Raw genomic sequence first — 21,719 nt, forward strand, 5'->3', positions numbered from 1 at the left:
ACCAGATGAAACCAGCTGAATAAACTTGTGTCATCATTTCAGGACTCTTGGATTCTCATAGACATTATTATTGGCCATTCCTCGACATACCTCGAGAATGTTTATGGATCTCACCGGAGGACATTGGCTGATTATTCCATCCTTATCAAAACTCTTATAGTGCCCTCGAGAGCATCTATGAACATGCTGACCGCTCTCGCTTTCCCCCTCTGCAGAATGTCTACGTCACTATGTGCTTGTTTGTGCAAGGTGTTTTTTAATATCATTTTTTTTCCTCAGGCAGGAAAAAAAGTCAGATAGGAATTTTTTCGCCTCCAATTTCTACATGCGTCCAGTTTATCACTTTTATTGTCTGTCCAAACAGGTCTCACTTGTAAATGAGTCTTTGAGGCTCAATGTGATTTATCTGTTTAAATAAAGGTTGAATGAATGAATTTATTGTTCATGCAGCGTTTGCATGACTGTTACATCTAAACTGTTGAATACACCAACGTCTCTTTGGAGCCTGGATTTGATTAGTTTTGCTCCTATATGCTAAAAAAGTGTGAGCAGCACAAAAACACTCTGCTCTCTGCCATTTATTATAACTCTTGTTATTTATTGTAACTGTTGTTATTTATTATAACTGTTGTTATTTATTGTAACTGTTGTTATTTATTATAACTGTTGTCAGTGCAGAGAAACTTTGGACTGCAGCCGCCTGGAGTGCACATGTGCGACCATACTTGTGCAGCATTTCACACCTCCATGGGGGATTCCCCGAAAATCTCCACTCTATAAGACCTGGATTCAGAAACGTTCAGTTTCAGAGGGAATGAGGCTGTTGTCTGTAAATGAACGGCCGAATGTTTCACGTTGTGTAAACGAGGCCTCAGACTGGCTGCTCTGTGTGTCAATCAAGAGACAAGTTTCATAGATGGATGATAAGCTGACGTCTATGCTTTTAATGCCAAGTGATCTACTATAAATACCTTTGAGATCGACCGGTAGATCGAGATCGATGTATGGGGCACCCTGGTCTATGAAATAATATAAGGTCCCCATGAACTGCTATGAAATTTTTGATTGAAGTCGTTTTAATATTTCTCCCATCCACTTTAATCTGGTCTGAATCCAGAATACTCAAATACTCGCCCATTTCTTTGGACTTAAACTATTTCTCCAAACAGGTTGATCAAAAATCTGACTAAAATCGTAAAATATGAAGCGTTCATAACTTTTTCACAAAACCCAAATTCAAAAAGTCCAAATCATACATTTAAAAGGCAATACAAATTCAGCATTACATCAAACATCTTAAAAGTTCCTCCTAAAACGTTTAAAGAATGAACACCTGCATTAAGCTTTATGGATGAAGAACAGGAAGTGGGATGAGAGCTTAAAATGAACAACTTTTAGGGAAATAAAGGTGACCAAATAAAACCATGACACAGTGTTCCTTAATCATCGTTATCTGGGATTATCTTGATAGGAATGGCAATTTTTCCCAGAACAATGTGAAGAGAACTCTCCTGGTTCTTTCTTTTCTTTGCAGACTTGAACCCTCCATTTAAGAGCCTCAGCAGATCCACAACACCAGACTGAGCTTTCTTCCTAGGCTGAGTGTTTGTAGAAGTTTTCCTCACACTGGTAGTCTTGGTTTTAATGGGAGCTGATGTTCTCTTTATTGTTGAGTCAAATTTGTTTCCAGCAGCGGTGGTGGAGTGGATATTTTCCATCCTTTGTGTTGGTCTGGTCTTCCTGACATTAGCATTATTTGGTTCTACGATTTCAGAGAAGTCATCAGAAGATTCTTTGGGCCTTTTCTCAGTTTGGCCCCAGTTTCCTTTATGTTGCTTTGACCATTTCTTTGAATTGTCTCGAATCTTCTTTTGAACAGGTGTACCTGCTCCAAATGACTCTTCATGTCCACTGTTTTTGATGAGCGGTGTAGAATGCAGTTTCTTGGCCTGGATGGACTGTTTATGCAGCTGCTGGGTCAGAGTCGACTTTGATTTGTGAGCTGGTGGCTCCAGCTGAAATTTAGTGACTGCTGCTTTTTGTTTAGCTCTCCTGGATTTTGTTTTCCTTGGCTGTGAATCATGTTTGGCTGTGACAGACGACCTCTGACCCAGTGGCCTTTTTGTTTCAGGCTTTAGAGGAGGTTTCACTGTAGCCTTTGGAACAGATTGAGGTTTACCAAGGGTGGTCTTTGGTTTGACTGTTTGCCCTGATGTGACTTGACTTTTGGATGTTGTGGACTTTGTAGAACTTTTAGACTCTGACTTCAGATTTCCAGAAACTTGTCTTTGTTTGTTTATGAGAAGACTTGGGGAGGGTTTGCTTTGGGGCACCGTGGCTCTGTCAGTGAGTGGTGACTCAGGAGATGTAGCTCTGATCATAGATGGAGGTGTTGAATCAGCAAGAACTGTGGTAAGTGGAGACAAAGGAATATTTTCTTGGGGCAAACGAGAATTATGCCTCACACGTTTCATCCTGTTCATCTCCTGAGCCAGAGCAGTGAAGCCATCAATTAGAATCTCCAGCCGTCCCTCCAGTTGTTTAAGCCGAGCCTCCACGTCTGTGTAGCTCCTCTCAAGCTCAGTGGCCCTCTGCTCCTTCTCTCGGGTAAAACGGATCATGATAAGCTCCTTCAGCTGGGAGTTCAAATGATTTTTCTGGATCTCCATACTTCGAATGCCCTCCTTCAGATCAAGTGTGTTGCTTTCAAGCATGCTCAGGCGCCTATTGAAAGTGTTCAGGTGAAGCCGGATGAGGTGCTGAAAGCTGGTGTGTCTGCTTTCTGGACTGGGTTTGAAGCGTGGTGGGAGTCTGGGTGCTGGTCTGTTGGAGCCAGCACCAGTAGGTGTAGTCGATTCTGTAGAGTCATGGTCAGATGGTGTAGAACGTAAACCCCTCATAGGGACGGCAGTTGCTCCAAGCATGATAACTGGACCAGCATCTTCATCATGAGTCCCATCATCTCCACTGCCATAGGGCACAATCTCTCCATCCCCACTCAAATCAAACACCGGTTCTGCTCCACATCCCACAGGCAGGAAGCCATTAAAGTTCTCCTCATGAAAGGGTTCCCCACATTTGTCTGCTGGCGGCGTTTCTTCTCTTAATACCAAAACAGCACAATCAGGCTCGATGCAGGCAGACGCTACAGCACAATGAACAACCCTGAGCCAGTGTCACCCGCTCATCTTTGCCCTCCAGTAGCAAAGATTCAACAGCCAAACAGGAGTCCTCATAAATGCCACATTTCACATTTATGATCCAGAAGATGCAGAACATGTGGCCTTTGAGCAGAAACATTTCACACCTTACAGTTTCACTACCAGCAAAGAACAGAGCTGAAGCAAAAAGCATCCTCTCATAAAGAAAGCACCAGTAAAAAAAATAAATACACTAAACTAAAAAACAGCCAAGCTAAAGGTTTCCTCTGGCCAGATTTATTTGTTCCACAAACAAAACATGAATATATTCCTTATATCACCAAATATATCCAATTCTACAAGAGAGATGTATTTTTTGACCAAGCAACATAAATTCATACATAAACCAAACCATCAATAAATAAATAAATAAAATACAACCTTAATTCTGATAAAGTTAGGATGATGTGTAAAAGGTAAATGGACTGTACTTGAATATCTCCTTTCTATCTTATTGAGATACTCAAAGCTCTTTACAACAATCTGTGTCCTCATTTACCCATTCATACAGCACTCTACTAGACCAATACAAAAAATAATCAGAGCTTTATCACATTCATACTCCGATGAGGGGTTCAATGTCTTGCCAAGGGACACTTCAGCATGTGACTGCTGGTGGAATTGAACCACCAACTCTCGCATTGGAGGACGACTGCTCTAACCACTCAGCCACAGCCGCCTCTTTTACCATTTATTCCTGGTAAATGAATGCAGAATGTACTGGTTTGTTAATGTGATAAACTTGCCTTGTACTCTGAGCACAGATTTATCCAGGCTCTTAAAAACTTTTGAAGATACAGTAGGCCCTCGCTACTTCGCGGTTCGTTTTGCATGGACTCGCTCTATTGCGGTTTTTCAAAGTAAGATCGGACATGACACAATTGGCTGATGGATGGATGAGCCTCACAATTGACATGAATTTTTTTTTTAATGAATTACTTTAAATCATTTAGCCCCTGCTGCACAGGTCTGTGTGCAGCCCACAGCTGCGGAGAAGCTTCCTCCTCATATCACCGCTCTGCAGTGGAGAAGTGGGCATGGCCAAGAGCGCTGGCAGGTGGCAGAGAGCCTTCGCGGCTTTTCACTTATCACCGGGCTTCAAGGTACGGATTCCCGCGATAAATGAGGGGACTACTGTATTATGAACTGTAGATGATGGAGTTTACAAAGTTCCCTTAATTTTTCACTGAGGAACATTTTTCTAAAATAGTTTCATTTTACAGACTTTATTTATTTATTTATTTATGCATGCATGCATGTATGTATGTATGTATTGATTGATTGATTGAACGAGGCAAATCCACTGAGATCACAGATTTTATTTTTTATGGGGGGCCTGAAGGCGGCCTAAACATGCAGGTTTATGGACTGTGGGAAGAAATTCATGCAAACACAAGGAAACATGCAAACTCCACACAAAAAGACCCCAGGTCCAACAAGGGGATTGAACCCAGGACCTTCTTGCTGTGAGGCAACAATGCTAACCACTGAGCAGTTGTTCTGACCAGACTGGTTAACCTCTGTCCATCTTGACTTCTGAGATAATAAAATATCCTTTTTGAGAGAATAAAATACCCTTTTTATCCCCAAGTCTTCTTACTGACCTGTTGCCACTTAACCTAATTCATTGCTAAATGCTCCTCAAGCTGTTTTTTGTACCATTTAGTTTTACTGTCACAACCTTTGTCAGATGTATTCCTGTTGTTCCTGCCATTGAATTATAAATTACCTCAACCCCCCATCCCTTTAAACATTTGATATGCATACTTTACTCCAATACAGAAAAATATGTGTTTAAGAGATCTGCTAACAGTGGACTCTGATTCTTTTCTGTTTTTAACATTTTACACAACCTCCCAACTTCTTCTTATTAGGGTTGTACAACTTTTCAGAAAGGATATAAAAAAGAGAAGCTGTAAAACTATGAGGGAACATTAGCAATTTAGTGACACAAACCTGCATCTCCAGTTCATTCTCTGACACATTCGATTGCAAATGCCAAGTCAGAAATAACAGATACAGACTGCAGACGAGCCCATATTTCATTTCTTGGTAATGAGGGAACTAATACAGCCCCCTGCTAACCATCTGCCGGCCAGCCAGTGATCCCGACAGAAAAAAGTGATGGAAGATGAAGCAAATGAAGAAAAGGGGAGGCAAAAAGAAAAAAAGAACAGAACTGGGTACCTTTCACAGCGTCTTCCAGTGAATCCAGTGGGACATCTGTCACAGACTGGCTCACCGTTGACACCCCGATGACACACTGAAGAGAATCTGTGCACAAAAAGGAGGTCAAACACAACTTGCACATTGTTGTAATCGCAAAACAAATGTGTTAAAACTGTTTTGACTGGAAAAAGACCCCTAAAAAAGTTATATATGAACATACTGGTTGCTGGGACTGACTCCAGGACAGGGGCAGGGCTGACAGGGCTGACCCCTCACAGGGTCTCCATAGAAACCACTCAGACAGTTCTCACATCTGTCTCCAGTCGTGTGATGAAGACATTGCTTTAGAAAACACAAACATAGGAAGAGGTGGTGAGAAATTTGGAACAGCCACACACAGTACATGTTGGAATGGGCCCAGAAATCCTCTGCACATTCCAGCACTGAGATGAAGGCGGGGTGGGCACAGATGAAAGGTTCAGAGGCGAGGAAGAGGAGCACAGAACCTACCAGACACCTGCCGGTCTCTGGGTCGCAGCTGCTGGAGTGACCATTGCAGTTGCACCTCTCACACGTGCCCAGGTAAAGACCCGAGGTGGTCCGTGTGTAACCGTCATCACACTCCTGGAACAACGCACGGAAAAACACGAGGTGTGAGCCGTGATGTCTTTGTTCCACTGCAGCTGGGAGACTGTAATTATCAGCTGCTAATGGAAAACAGTTTTATTTGAAACAAGCTCAGGCACATCACTGCTGTACCAGCTGTTTTTTATAAACCTGATGCAGAAATGATGTTTAATTAAAGTTAGTATGCATGTATCGGCCTCAAACGCCCCACCTCTGACAGTCAAAGTAAATAACACCAGTCATCTCAGTAGAAAGCAGCTTTCGGCTTGAAGCCTTGGGAGATGTGGAAATTAAAACAAGGACCTTATCTGACAAACTCAGTCTTCTTCTTCGTTCAGCTTTTCCCTCTTCAGAGGTCTCCACATCAAGTCATCCTCCTCCATCTCTGTCCTCTGCATCCTCTGTCGTCACTCCAACTACCTCCATGTCCTCTCTAACTGCATCCATATATCTCCTCTTTGTCTTTTTCCTGACAAACTGACAAACTCCGTCAGATGTGGTAAAACTGGATTCTGTCTGCCATGACTGCTGGTGAACACATCACTTTAAGAGACCTTTTCCCTTACTGTAAATAAACGTGCTGGTTTTATAGTAAAATACTTGACTTTTTTTGTTGTAATGGGAATTTATGCCCATCTTTCACTTCCCTGTAGCATATAAAGTGTTTATGAGCTCTGAAATGATGCCCACTGCTGGAAACAAATAACTGATTAGCAGTAGATCATAAACTTCATGAGCATTTAGAAATGCGTCCAACATCTGCAGAACGATCAATGTGCAGTCATGGAAAAATGTCCACCTTCTTTCAGTTCTGCAATTTTACTTATGGGTGCAATTAAATGTTCTGGTCTTTACCAGGTTTGACCTTGGAGTAGCTACTGATGCTCTAAATCAAGTTGAGATGGATCATAAAAACCGACCATCCGTTCATCACAAAGAGACAAACACACACCTAGGGACCATTTAGAGTTACCAATCAGTCTAACATGCATGTTTTTGATCTGTGGGAGGAAACCTACGTATGCACAGTGAGAGCATGTAAACCACACAGACATGAATACGAAAGTATTCTAGAGTTAAGCGTCACCTGTCCTACAGGTACAAGATGATAACAACCCCAAGCACACCAGCAGTTCTACAACAGAGTAGTTGCAGAGTTCAAAAGTATGAAGGTGTTGCATTAGTCCAAACAATTGCAACAACTGCAGCTGTGTAGAAAAAAAAAACATCTGCAAAGCTCAGTGATCTGAAGCAATGCTGTAAAGAAGAGCGAGTCAAAATTCCTCCACAACCATGAGAAACTGAAACAACCACTAGTGAAACTTCTGGCTTTTAAAGGTGGTTCTACAAACTGAATCACAGAATGGACTTCCACTCAGAACATTTCCATTCTGGTTTCATTTGACAAATACTGACATGGTCAAATCTGCTGAGTGGTTCTGTACAATTCAGGCTGGAGTCCAATCATTTTAGAACCCCGTAAAGACCAGATCATTTTCATTATGTCCAGATACCAACAACCCTAAAATTCCTAGAGGTGGACTTTCTTTTTCTCCTGACTGTATTTGTGGACAGACTGTTTCTGAGGTTCAGAACAGTCTGCAGGGTCCATTACATTCTCTCGTCTAAAATATAGAAGGTAACGTCTGTCAGGAAGCTGCGTGTATCATGCTGTATTAGTGTCTTTACTCGTGCACACCAGCCTGTGCACTGGCAGCCCTGCAGAGTCAGAGCTGGTGTGACTCATGCTTCTACTTTGTGAATAAGTTAATTTATAGTACTCTGCAAACATCACAGTCAAACACTTACTGGTTCAAATCACGTCATAAAAAAGGGAAAACCCACAAAACATGAGTATACATGGTAAATATAGTTTGTATATATAAATTTTAACAAGGTGGAAAGTCCATATTTGTTCTCATCATTATTCTTCAGCATAGTGTGAACTTAATACGTTTTGTACATTTTATAGGAATTAATTTCCACGGTTCGTTTTAAAGGATATTTTAAAGCTTATTTGAGGATGATGGCTGCCTTTGGAGGATTTTCAATCAAGAATGCTGATGTGTGTGTGGGGGCTCTGAGGAGCTACATAACTGTCTGACTCAGTTTCACTGTGTTTTCAAATGGTCTTTGCCTTTTAGACTCCTTCCAGATGTTTGCATGGGGGATCAAACTCCTGCTGCATTTTGGTTTTGATAAAATCCTCAACGTTTCTGAGTGAAATGCAGCTCCAGCTCATGTTCACCGTGCTTCGCAGGCAGCAGGAGATACAGTAGTAACTGTTTCACCCCTCTCAGGATACATTTCGACTGCAGTTTGAACTAAAAACTGCACTTTTAAAAGACCTGTTTTCAGAAAAAGGCTTTCTTAGAGGAGCTCCTGTAGAATATGACCAGCCTGCCCCCTATTTAAACTTCTTGATGACCAGCTACAGAACTGCCTGACTCCTATGAAGGTGTTTTTAATGAAGCTTTAATTGATCATTAATGATGATGTATCTCTCAGGACCTCAGTCAAGTTTTTGTAGTTAAATTATGCTTTTGTTTTTCTAAAGAGCTCTTTAGGAATCAATGTTTTGATGTCAAAACACTCATACTATTGTTGGGTGATTTCCACAACTTACCCTCCAAAACTGGACGTAATTCAGTTAATTTTGTAAAGTAACTATCTCACTATACAATTTAAGGTTGGTTAGTTCAGTGTTAATTGTCTTAAACAAGAACAAGACAGGTCAAAAGATGATCTGAACACTGCAATGGACTGACATTAAGTTGATAAAGCAGCCACCATCCTTAAAAAAAAGTCCTGCCTTTCTGCATAAGTTTTAACTCATTGGAGAAAAAAACAAATAGTATGAAATGTCCACTGTCACTGAGGAAATTTCTCTAGGTCTTTTTTCTTGTGTTTTGCTTGTTCGAGGCGGTGCAGACTGCAGAGTGATGGATCCTGGCGAGTGGAGGGAGAAATTTGATCTATGACCACCAAAGATAAATCTTTGGCCACCCCAATCATTTGAGGAAATTAAACTTGTATATTATTATACTTTATATATATGGCAGCATTCATCTTGGATTTTGAGGTGGCAGCCCAGTTTTTAAAAGGAAACTTTCTTACATCTAGATGCAGCCACACACCAAAGTGGAAGTTGGTATCTCAATAATTTTTAAAGTTATGCGCACAACATGCACGGATGGACAGACAGATGAACAGATGGACGGGCTGCTTTTTCTAATTCGCTCTGAGATGGGGACAGAAATGGATGAAATGAGGAGCGGCCAAAGTCTTTTACATGATCCTGTAAGCCTGCATCTATTTCCTTTGACATCAGGAGACAAAGATTGTTCAATCGTTCCAAAGAAAGAAAACTGTCATGAGTTAAAACTGAAGAAGAAAGATGTTGAATTCTTAAATACTGCAAATACTTGAAAAATTAGGTTTTAGTTTCAATGTACCGCAATTTTCGCTGTATAAGTCAGTTTTTTGCATAAGTTAGCATGCTGTGACTTATAAATAGTAACTGGACTGTACTTATAAAGTGCCTTTCTATCTTATTTCAAGACACTCAAAGCACTTTACACTACAATCTGTGCCTCATTTACCCATTCATACAGCAGTCTACTAGATCACTACAAAGCTAATTGAACAAATCATTCTAAAGAGACTAATCAGTGTTTTAGATCACATTCAGACACCGATGGGACACACATCAGAGGCTATGTGGGGTTCAGTGTCTTGCCCAGGGACACTTCGACATGTAACTGCAGATGGATTCGAACACCCAACTCTCGCATTGGAGGACGACTGCTCTAACCACTCAGCCACAGCTGCCCCTAATACAGAGAAGTGATGCATTTTTGTTAATTTCCCCATATTTATAACCCAATTTCTGGCTGAGATGTGACAATTTCATTCATTCTGACATGGAAAATTTTGAACTCTACCATTTTCAGCCACTAGAGGACCGTCAACTAATATGGCAAGCCAAGTGTCTCATTAATAGGTAAAAGTGGCTATTAGTGACACAGTTGGCTTGCCATACTCCACCTTCATCTCGCTCCAGAACTCCTGGAGCAAACGTCACATCAGCTGCATTTCACCACACAGCCCAGGTGAAATACAGCTGATGTGACCATGAAAGTGCATTTATTAAGGAAAAGTTAGACAGACACACCTTTACTATGATGTTGAGCAAACAAATAATTGTTTTTAGGTGGTTATCTTGTTAAATTCTTGTTCAAGTCCTCACGTGCACGCTCCCGCGGCCGCCATTTGGCAGCCAATTGATTTTTGGCACAACACCGACTCACAATTCTGGGTTGTCAGTGATGACGCATAATAGATGCGACTTATACGGCGAAGCAACATAATTTTTTTCCTCCTCTTTATTAGAAATATTTGGACTGATGCAACTTATACGGCAGTGTGACGTTAACGGCGGCAAGTATGGTAAGTTATTTTGAACTCTACGTAACTACTTAAATATTCTTTCTCATGTCATTAATTTATTGACGTAAAGTTTTGAGCTTATACAAGAATATGAGAAAAGATTTGGATTCAATGCCGTCTTTCTGTTTAGAGTTATTAATCAATCCAACCAGCTACCTGGCAGGATGGTCCTCTGTACCCCTGCGGGCAGGCACACTCCTCCACCTCCACAGCTTGTTGGTGACCCGTCGAATGAGGAACAGCAACATCCATCTTGATATCGGAGATGCTACGTGACACAAAAAAAGGATAAAAACACTCATTTGTTTAGTTTACTATAAATATTTTTTTACAAAGGAGACTGCATTGCACGTTTTCAAAATATTTTCCCACATTACCTGGTTTCAACCATACTGTCTGCATATGTGGCTCTAATCATGAAGACGGCAACGTCAGCCAGGGCCATCAGCAGGTGCTCACGAGTGCACGGCTGACCGTCAGTGCGCTGCCATTCCGCCTGGCAGCAAACACAAGAGTGACTATAGACACGCCAACGCATCGTAAACCTTCAGGCTTTATGTGAACAGTGAAACACACCTCTCTGAACGTCACTGTGACAGTTTGCGGCAGCCATGGCTGAAACTTTGTCTGAGAGAAGTGCTCCAGGAAGATGTTGTTGCCTTGGAGAACCACGTCTGGGCGCCCGTCGATCACCCGCGAGCGCTGATACGGCTCAAAGCTCACTGTGTAGCGCAGCTCTCCACCGTATGCTGTCACCTGTCGGCAAACGTGACGAAAAGAAAAACATATTTCAACAAAAGCACAGAGTGGAAAGACCTTTCATTCTGTTGATCGTGTGAAGTCATAAGACTCCAAGGAAGAATTCATGAAGGTTTCTCTGTCTTTTCATGCTACATGTTGAGGCCTGTCTCTCTTCCTGCTCTTTATGTGGATGTTTTCTCACCTTATCTCCTCTGAAGCTCTCAGGCAGCACCCAGTAGTAGACGTCACTGGAGCTGCCCGGCAAGGGCCGGTAGACGACTGCAGAGCCCCTCTGGTCCATCCCCTCAGAGATTGTTTTAGTGTTGGTGCTGTCAGTGAGGGAGATCTGCCCGATGACTCCTCCTCGGACCTGAGAAATACAAACAGCAGCTACAACAATCTGGTATAGATGTACAGTCAATGATTACTTTCTGAGAGTTCCATTAAAATTTGTCATTTGTTCATTAAATATTTTCATTACAGACAAACAGGCAGGTGAGAAAAGGTATGTCATGGGGCCGTCTCTTGCAGTTCAGAGTGCTGTCCACTGACATGCATCATAAAATCAGAAACTACAAAAACTACAAAAATATCAACAGGCTGAATCACAAGGTGAAACTCAAATGACTCGGGACCAAACGGTGCTTGAACTGTGTGTCTAGCTAAAGATTTAAAAGCAGCGAGCTTTCAAAGACCACAAGTCTTTAGACATTGTTTCCTAGGAGGTTACATTTTTGGGATAATTGCGTCACCATGGTAACTCAAAATATCATCAAAAAGAAAAGCACACATCCTACAACCAAGCTGCTAGCTTTGATCTACATTTTGTGTATATATATTATATTTTATATATATATATATATAATATATATATATATATATAGCATGCATCAGGACATGTATATGTGTGTATGTATATATCATGTGCATTTTAGCTTATATTATGACCTTGAAATAATTATTTCATTCAAATTCATCCTGTTGCAGCATTATATTCTACCATGGTGTTGTTCAATATCTCTCTTTAGGACATTGTAAATATTATAATAACTTTTACACTTATTGCTACTTTTTTTGAGGTACCCTTATTGCATGCTTTTAGTATTTCTTGCTGATTTGTTCTTTGATTTTTTTTAGCAAGTCAAATTGGTTCTTCTCATCCTAAGGATTTCATTGTACTGTTAACCCTGTGTTAACCTTGCATATGACAAATAAACACAACTTGAACTTGAGTGGCCACATTCTTCCATTTAAGCCCAAATAAATGTGATTAAAGGGATTGTCTGGTGATTTTGAATTGGTTATCAATACGTGACATCACTCAAAGAGCACTGAGTATCTAGAAAGTGGTAAATGTCATCATCAATGTCATCAGACTATGTGTAGCTTACGGATAACTATTTCATAGAACATTTTACCTTTTATTTATACAGGTCATCTCATTCAGCCATGATAACTCATTTTCAAGAAAGACCTGTTTATTGAGCAGATGGGGGTTAATGGCCTTGCTCATGGGCCCAGAGTGGGGCGAATGAGGGTGGGGCAGGTGTGGGTGCTTCACCTACCCCACCCACATTTTTGAAGTTGTCAGTACTGGGGCTTGAACCGGCGATCTTCCGATCACAGGCCCACCTTCTCTAACCTCTGCGCCACCACTCCCCAACATAACAACAACAATCACCAGACTATCCCTTTAATAATAATAAAGGAACCAGTTTAGATGTAGAGATGTTGTTTACTGTTGAAATGTACAGACTGTGCAGTAAATCACCTCCTTTCTGCTCCACGAGGAGCTGGCACACTGTTTGGTGACGCCCATGCAGAAACAGCGCAGGCAGCCATCAGGGTTGGACTGTGAGAGGTGGAAGAACCCCGGCTTGCACTCGTCACACAGAGCGCCTGCCACGTTGTTCTGCAGCGTAAACATAAAAACAAAATATCATGCACATATGTAATCCATCTGCATGGTGTGCCTGCTATTCCCTCCATGATAAACAACAGCAGGAAAAAAAAGAGCATCCATACCTTGCAGCTGCACAGCGCGCTGCCGGAGCTGATGGTTCCTCTGTTATCACAACTGGAGCTGCTCTCTGCAGGGAGAGGACAGCGGAAACAAGATGACTTATAGGCAGAGACGTGCACCTGGGAGTGCTCCGACCCGGCTGAATACCTGAGCCATGATCACACCCTACTGTAATGCAAGGCTGTCAATCATTACAAAGGGTCATGACCCCTGAAGTCATTCCAGAGCTGCTTCTGCTCATTTATTCTTGCCTGCAGTGTGTGTAACAAATAAAATAAAATAATGATAAACACTGAATCTGAACATGGACTCACGGTTGGGAACACATTTTCCATTAGGAAGAAGGGGGTTACCATGGTAACCAGAAGCACACCTGTAATAAAATGAAATAACAAAAAATTATATACTAATTTCTTATTCTCTCAGTCGTATTAATAGTCTACTTTGAAGGTATTAATGTTTTATAAATGTATCGTCAACAACAGCTTGCTCACTTTTCACAGCGTCTTCCTGTGTAGCCGGGCCTGCAGGCGTCACATGTCGGCTGCTGGTCAAAGCCCAGGAAGCAGGTGTCAGAAAACCTAAATGAAAGGGTCACAAATGGCAGACAGAGTGAGATGTGTGTTAAATGAATAAAGTGAAAATATGTGACTGAGTTTATCTTGTTGGAAATAATCCAGTAAAGACCTGTGGTCCACCTGTGTGTACTGGAGGTGTGTCACCTTACCGACGCGAGGTCTCAGTGTATGGACAGGCGCAGGGCTTGCAGTCGTCGGGACGACCCCGGCTCGGGTCACCAAAGAACCCTGGGCGACACTTGTCACACTGGGGGCCCTCTGTGTTGTGTTGGCAGCTCTGTGGGGGAGAGCACACACACACGGATCATTCTACCATGATGCCACGCAAAGTTTCATGTGGAGGATATGTCCCCATTGTTTCTGGAACACTAATTATACACTATAACCAGAGATACTTGAACTCCTCCACTTGAGGCAGAACCTCACCCTCGACTTGAAGAGAACAATGCACTCTTTTCAAGTTGAGGATCATGGCCTCACATTTGGAGGTGCTGATTCTCATCCTGGACGCTTCACACTCGGCTGTAAACCGCTCCTGTGAGAGCTGAAGATCATGGCACAATGATGCCAACAGGACCACATCATCTGCAAAGAGCAGAGATGGAATCCTGAGGCCACCGAACCACCCCCTGGCTGCACCAAGAAATTCTGTCCAAAAAAGTTATGAACAGAATCTGTGATAACAGGCAGCCCTGGAAGAGTCCATCTCCCACCCTGAAGGGGTCTGACTTACTACCAGCGATGCGAACCAAACTCTTGCACCACTTGTATAGGGACTGAACAGCCTGTAACAACGGGCCCCCAATCCCATACTCATGGAGCACCCCCCACAGTTTACCTCGAGGAACACGGTCGAAAGCCTTCTCCAAGTCCACAAAACACATGTAGACTGGATGGGCAAACTCCCATGACCCCTCAAGGACCCTAGTGAGGGTAAAGAGCTGGTCCATTGTTCCACGGCCAGGACAGAACCCACATTGTTCCTCCTAGATCTGAGGTTGGACCAACGATCTGTCTCACTTCTCCAGTACCACTGAATAGACCTTACCAGGGAGGGAGGCTAAGGAGAGTGATGCCCCTGTAATTAGAGCGCACCCTCCGGTCCCCCTTTTTGAAAAGGGGAACCACCACCCCCAGTCTGCCAGTATAGTGGCACTTCCCCCGATATCCACGTGATGTTGCAAAAATGTGTCAACCAAGACAGCCCCACAACATCCAGTGCTTTAAGGAAATGCTTGCTCAGGATGGGAGACTGTGACGTAGTGTAGATTCAACGTGTCTGCTACTTCCTCAGGTAGAGAACTTTACTTATTTACTTTTCTATGTATGTGAATGTTTCTATAAAGTGCCCTGAGACAACTTTGTTGTGAATTGGCGCTATATAAATAAACTGAATTGAATTGAAACTGAATTGAAATCAGGGTGAATCTCATCCACTCCTGGAGTCCTGCTGCCTCTGAGCTTTTTAACTACCTCGGCGACCTCAGCTACAGTTATGGACAGACCAACACCAAAGTCCCCGACTCAATTTCCTCCATGGAATACATGCCGGTGGGATCGAGAAGGTCTGAGAAGTATTCCTTCCACATCCCGAAGGAATACCACCTCTCAATACTGAGTCAAGGTAAAGTTGGCAGCTTGTCTCCAAAGGTCACAGCCCATGACCTTTGAAAACATTCCCGACAGAGTTCCCCCTTACACAAGGATAGTTTAAAATCTTCTAAAAAATATCAGATTGTGTTGTTTTTTAACATCTACTGTCATATTTAAAGTGAAAAGGCCTGTTCAGCGTCAGTTCTTACCAGACAGTGTCCACTGATTGGATCGCAGGCCGTTGCATGTCCATTACAGTTACAGCCAGCACAGGTGCCAAGGTATGAGCCGCCGGGGACACGCTCAAAACCAGTCGAACACATTTCACAGGACAGGCCCGCATATCCAGGAGGACAGCTGTAAATGAGAAATATAAGCATCCTCATCCAAGGTAATGACAACACAAGGCAGATTACAGCATCACAAACTGTAAACTGGCTCAGTGCAGAAAATTAAGAGCAGCTGTGGGACTAGCTGCCAAACCTGACGAGAATCAGACGCAGCGATGAAATCTGGTTGGAGTCAGTCCCCCCAAAATCACATCATGTGACTATTTCTAAAACGCAGCCAGTCGTATTTATGAAATCAGTCATCTTAGGAACTGTTCCATTTATGATTATATATTTCAGGATTATATAATTCAGAGCTGTGCACTTTTTACGTGCACAGTGGGTTGTGAAAGTATTCGCTCCCCTCTGTTTTGTTGCCTTATAACTTGGAATAATGAAGAAATTTTGAGGGGGAGTTATTTTGCGCAACATAACAATCCTGCTGAAGATGAGCAATATTTTTTATTGTGAAACAAACAGTAAAAAAGACAAAAGAATGAATGTATACCCCACCCCCCCACACACACACACATGCACACATGCGCACACACACACACACACACACACACACTAGTGGAGTGGAGCTTTAGTGGGGTGTTTATGGTCATTTAACTTTCAAGCTTAGGTTTTTTTTATTATCATTAAACATTTTATTGTAAGTTCATTACTTATATAGACAATACATTCTATTTATTTAAATTTTTTAGGTAGTAAGGCAACAAAACAGTGAACACTGTTGTAAGTCTCTGTAAACATGGTCTGTGAGCATTGGGGGGGTGGGGGGTGCTTCTGATTGCTGACAGGTTTATCTCACTAAACCCCTCCAGGTCTTTTCTTGCCTGCATTCCTCAACATCCTTAGCGTGACCCAGAGTGCTGAACTCCACGGTGGTGGTATCCATGACGATGTCGCTGAGCCCCACACTGACCATGTGGTTGTCGTAGATGGTGCGGATGCTGATGCTGTCCAGGTTGGCCAGCGTCATCAGCAGCTCCTGGCGGCTCACAGGCTGACCGTTGGAATGCTGCCAGCGGTCCTGAAACATGGAGCAGCAGATTTAACGTCTCGCTGAGTGTGTAATTATTTTGAACCTGTTTTAACCAGAGCCTTACTTCAGTGAAGCGGATGTGTTTCTGGCTGACCACATTGGGAGGGGTGTTGCTGTTCTCTCTGTGGTACAGAAGCCTGCGCCCGTTTCCCATCAAAATCACGTTGGACCTGACCACCTGCTCAGACAGGCCACGAGCCAGCGTGTACCGCACCTTGTACTTCAGGGATCCTCCATAGGAATCGATCTAAAGGCAGATAGAAGGACTTTTATTGTTTTTTCTGTTTGCTTCACACAATCTAACTACTTTTGCACACTTTGTTATTTTAGATTTTCATGTTTCAAAACAATCATCTCATTTGGGAGATGAGGACTATTATTTTGTTTTTTATAACTTTTGTCCTTTTCAAAATGTTTAACTTTACCTGCAGGTATTTTTATTTCACAGAAATAAACTGAAATTTCAGTTCATTCAAAAACATTTTTATCTCTAAAAATCTGGTTCAGTAGATTTGCTCTACTGTTGTCTTTTTGTGCTACTTTTAATTTTCAGCTAGCTTTTTGCTACTTTTAGCATTTAGCTTGCATTTTGCTACTTTTGCTACAAGATAGCCCTTGGTACTTTTAGCTAGCCCTATGTTACATGTAGTTTTTATTCAAAAAGCATTCGATACAAAAACAACTGGACTTTATTTGTAACAGAAGACGTTTCGCTCCTCATCCGAGGAGCTTTCTCAATTCAAAGAGCAGTGAGTGAGAGATTCAGGTTATAAGGCTGAGTGAGACAAGCATAGGCGTAGCCAGGATTTTATGAGGGGCGGTTCGTTTGAAGAAAAAGTGGACCTGTAGGACTACTCTGATTGGTTCATTGGCGGTGGTACACATAACTTCAAATGTGTAAACAAGCTAATTAGCTAGCTAGTTAAAACACTGCTGTGTGAGGTAAATCTGTGTTACCAAATAGGCGGTTGTGAGTGGAGAAAGAGCAACACACTGAGAGGGGAATAGCGTGTGTGTCCAGTCTTCTATTCAGAACTCATCCCAGACACGAACGAACACTTCGGTACTCCCGAGTCCCGCCCGAACATACACACAAAAAAAAAAAAAAAACACCGAAGAAGAATGAAAGACGTCATCCTCTTAAAGGCACAGTACCACTCCTTAACTCTAACAACATAAATGCAAACTAAGCCCGCAAATAATAACATTACTTCAATTGCAAAAATAACTCATCTTTTTTACTTTGCTTTGTTAGACATTGTTTTTTATGAATGAAATTACTTCACCTCGCAGTTCTATATCTCGCGGGAGTTGTAGGTGGGACTTCATTGGCAAAGTGGGCGGTTCGTTCGAACCCCCCGAACCCCCCCTGGCTACGCGCATGGACAAGACACACACATATGTAGATTTGACAAGTCACACCTCCACACCTTAACAGTAGGGGGGGTTTCAGTAGGTGTGGAGGTGTGACTTGTCAAATCTACATATGTGTGTGTGTCTTAGCTCACTCAGCCTTATAACCTGAACCCCTCATTCACTGCTCATTGAATTGAGAAAGCTCCTCGGATGAGGAGCGAAACGTCTTCTGTTACAAATAAAGTCCAGTTGTTTTTGTATTGAACGCTTTTTGAATTCATCATGTCCTGGATGACCGAGAATCTTCACCAGCACATCTAGTTTTTAGCTACCATTTTGCTGCTTTTAGCAAACCTTTTACTACTTTTAGCTTTAAGCTGACATTTGTCAAAGTCAAAGTTTTTTTATTTGTCATTCCACCGCATGTGGTACATGTGGTGGAATGAAATTGTATACCCAGGGTCCCAGCTACATCCAACAAAAGTATAAACTGTAAAGGAAAAACGGTGATAAAATCTAAGATATGAACTACGAAATATGCTAAACTAAGAAACACGCTAAGCACTAGTAGTATAAAAACAATATGCCGGACAACAGCAGCACGAACATGAGACTGTGTGAGCAGATGAGTACTTGTACCAGATGAGTATTTGCTTACTTTAGCAAGTATTTTGGTACATTTAGCTTATAGGTAAGCTTTTAAATGAACTCCTAGCTACTTTTTTCTACTATTAGCAAGTATCTTGCTATGTTTAGCTTTACCTAGCATTTTGCTGCCTTTAGCTTTGAGCTGATTTTGTACATTGAAACTTTATGTTAGCTTTACAATTCTTTTAGCTTTAAAACTCAGTTTCAGTTCCTTCAGCACTCCATGTTCAGACTGTACTTTGAAAGTGTAATTTTTCTCATATTAAGCTGTGACTGATCGTGTCATTTTTAAACAAGCTGGAAGGCGTTTAGAGACGTACTTTGTTGCCTAGGAACTGGCGAGGCAAGGTCCAGTAGGACTCGAGGTTGAGGAAGCGTCGTGAAAGGTCGACGAGCTGGAACTCCTCCATCTCGGGGTTGATGAGGAGCTGAGTGGAGGAGAGAGGAGGAGTGCCCGGTCTGGAGGGGTAACTAACATTTACACCTGCAAAAGACAAAGCAGCAGCTTTCAGTCATTTCACGTTTGAACTTCAGGTGACGGCGTGTTTGGTTTTCTTTGTGCATTAAAAGCTTCGGTGCCTTTGAAGTTCTCCTCTTCGGTGAAGCGCAGGCTGATCTGGTGGCGGTAGCGTCCAGTGTTCTTGCAGTTGTTGGCGATTCCAGCACAGAAGCAGAGGACGCAGCGGCCGTCCACGCTGAAGTGACCACTGGGACAGTTGTCTAGAAGTGAAGGGAGAAGACGAAGAACTTCATGTCTGTTCTCACAAATGGTTTGTGGTCAAAACTGCTTCCTCTGTCTGGATTCTCAGTGCTTCCAGTACCTGGGTTAAGATTTCCTGTGAGAGTTAAAACTCCATCAGGGATGCCAAACACCATGCCTTTAGCATTGATGGCCTCGCAGCTGTACGCCCCCTGGTCTGACTCTTTCACGTTGTGAATGGTGAGGGTGCCGCGGCCGTTCTGATTGGTTATGGAAAACCTGAGCAGCAAAAAGCACAAACAACTGCTTTCACAGCAAGAAACTCACTTTTAATTTCACCAAGGCAAAGAAACAAAACAACGGGCACGTTCTGATTGCACAGAGTGAGCTTTAGAAAACTCAGTAAATTCCACTGTAATGGTCTAACCGCACTCAGCAGGCGCTCTGACAGTGAAGAGCCTGAAACCACAACTGTCGACGTTGGAGCGCACAGCAAATATCTCTGTAATTAAAATCACAGGCACAGAAACATGGAGTCAGCACTGACACACTGATGAAGGTGGGCTCGGTCTCAACTAAACAACTGTCAGCTGAAAAAATAAGTAAATACATTCAGGAACACAGTTTGTTACAGAAAAGAAATGACTTTCATTAGTCCAAAAACGACTTGAATCGTCAACAAAATCAGCTTCAAAGAAATTTAAAAATACTAATAAATTGTGTCACCAAAGACTACAGTATATTATGTCCATACCGGTTTTCTTTTCTTTTCTTTTCTTAACCATTATTTTACCAGAATGGACATTAAGACCAGTTTCCTGTCCAGAGCCCCTGTCCCCTGGTGGTCTCGGAGAGTGGGGGTGCCTATTGGGGTCAGTGGGGGAGCTGGTCCCCTGGGGGGGCATTGCCACCTCAGTTCACCTCCCCATCCCGACGTCCTCCTCCGCCCACTCCACCACACCACCACTCAAACAGGGTTTTGGGGTTCAGGTGCACTACTGAGCTACGGGGAGAATCATCCATCTCCGTGGCTGGTGGGGTCCTGGGCCCTAATTTTAATATACAACCTAGACACTGACTTATAACACTCTCACGACACATGCACATATAGGATCTGGAGTGGACACATGATCGCACTTAGGTGGTGGGATGTACAACCATTTCCACCTCCCCGGACCTGTGCCCACTCTCATATGTAGCATGTAGACATTTAGGGTTCTGGACGGAGATGAGGGGTGAACGGGCGCCGCCTGCTCTCTGGGCAAGAGGTGGGTCTGTGCCGGTCGCCACCTCATCCCCCCATTTTAAACGCACTGTATAACAACATGCATCAACACCATATTCGAGTGGGAGGAGGAGGAAGTGGGTCTGTTCATAATTTATTTATGCATATATAGATTTTTTTTTTTTTTCCCCTTTCACAAACACCTCCTTTTTCCGTGTGACACTAGGGGTCGGGAATGGAGGGGGGGGGGCGCATTGTTGGGGTCTGGGCTGTGGGTGGGCTTTGGGCCTTGGGGGCGGTTAGTGATGGGGCCGGTACTTCGGTTCCTCCTGGGCTGTTCCGATTCTTTTAATCTAGGTTCCTGGTTGCGATGGCCGGCACTTTGACCGGGGTGGCTGCCGGCTTTCGGCGGGGGGGTCGGCTATGGTAGTGAACGTGTGGTCATTGGTGGTGTAGGGCGGCGGTTGGGGGTGTGGCTTCGCCTCATCGGGGCACTGGCTGGTCTTCCTGTGTGGCATTTGCGGTGGGGGTGCTGTGTGTGTGTGGGGGGGTGTAGGTGGCGTGCTGGGGCGTCTCCGGACCTATGGTGTGGAGCTCTTGATGTGAGAGCCGGCCCTCCTCAGCTGCAGCTCCCTGCTGCTCTGCCCCTTGGGCTGGGGCCGGCCTGTGGTCGCTGTCAGGTAGATGGTGCATGCGGTCGGCCCGACAGAGATTCTGTCGGGCTATCTGTGTGTGCCTGTTGGTTGCTCAGGTTGGGTTTTTGGTGGTCCCCCCTCTCTTAGATCAATTTGGGCCCCGCGTTTGGTGTGGGGCCCACTCCCCCCGGTCGTGCCCCCCTTTGGCGGGGGGCCCCCTTGCCGCCGGTGCATTGGTGGCTCTCGGCATCTGGGCTGGGTGGTGGGGTGTACGTCGGTCCGCCCTGGTTGCTGCCTGGCGGGGCCTGGGTGCCCTGGCTCTGTCGGGGCTCTGCTGGGGGGTGGTATGGCCTCGGGGCTTGGGGCTCGGTGTCCATGGCCGGATCTACTTGGGGGGG

The 21,719-nt window shown here is 43.5% G+C and overlaps 1 protein-coding gene across 1 annotated transcript in view; it reads right to left on the minus strand.

Moving 5' to 3' along the window:
* hspg2 (heparan sulfate proteoglycan 2) overlaps positions 1-21,719 on the minus strand; it is a 209,281-nt gene that overhangs the window by 79,823 nt on the left and 107,739 nt on the right. The window contains exons 13-30 of the mRNA XM_037684663.1: positions 19,583-19,740; positions 19,341-19,481; positions 19,082-19,245; positions 16,822-17,004; positions 16,549-16,745; positions 15,590-15,737; positions 13,937-14,064; positions 13,704-13,790; positions 13,524-13,582; positions 13,212-13,276; positions 12,958-13,098; positions 11,389-11,556; positions 11,022-11,201; positions 10,823-10,941; positions 10,602-10,713; positions 5,880-5,993; positions 5,590-5,711; positions 5,388-5,474 (exon numbers count right to left, since the gene is read on the minus strand). Coding sequence (XP_037540591.1) covers positions 5,388-5,474; positions 5,590-5,711; positions 5,880-5,993; positions 10,602-10,713; positions 10,823-10,941; positions 11,022-11,201; positions 11,389-11,556; positions 12,958-13,098; positions 13,212-13,276; positions 13,524-13,582; positions 13,704-13,790; positions 13,937-14,064; positions 15,590-15,737; positions 16,549-16,745; positions 16,822-17,004; positions 19,082-19,245; positions 19,341-19,481; positions 19,583-19,740 — 2,373 coding nt within the window. The remainder of the gene's footprint in view (positions 1-5,387; positions 5,475-5,589; positions 5,712-5,879; positions 5,994-10,601; positions 10,714-10,822; positions 10,942-11,021; positions 11,202-11,388; positions 11,557-12,957; positions 13,099-13,211; positions 13,277-13,523; positions 13,583-13,703; positions 13,791-13,936; positions 14,065-15,589; positions 15,738-16,548; positions 16,746-16,821; positions 17,005-19,081; positions 19,246-19,340; positions 19,482-19,582; positions 19,741-21,719) is intronic.

This window comes from Nematolebias whitei, chromosome 11 (assembly GCF_014905685.2).
Source record: "Nematolebias whitei isolate Nwh7 chromosome 11, NemWhi1, whole genome shotgun sequence".
Taxonomy (NCBI): domain Eukaryota; kingdom Metazoa; phylum Chordata; class Actinopteri; order Cyprinodontiformes; family Rivulidae; genus Nematolebias; species Nematolebias whitei.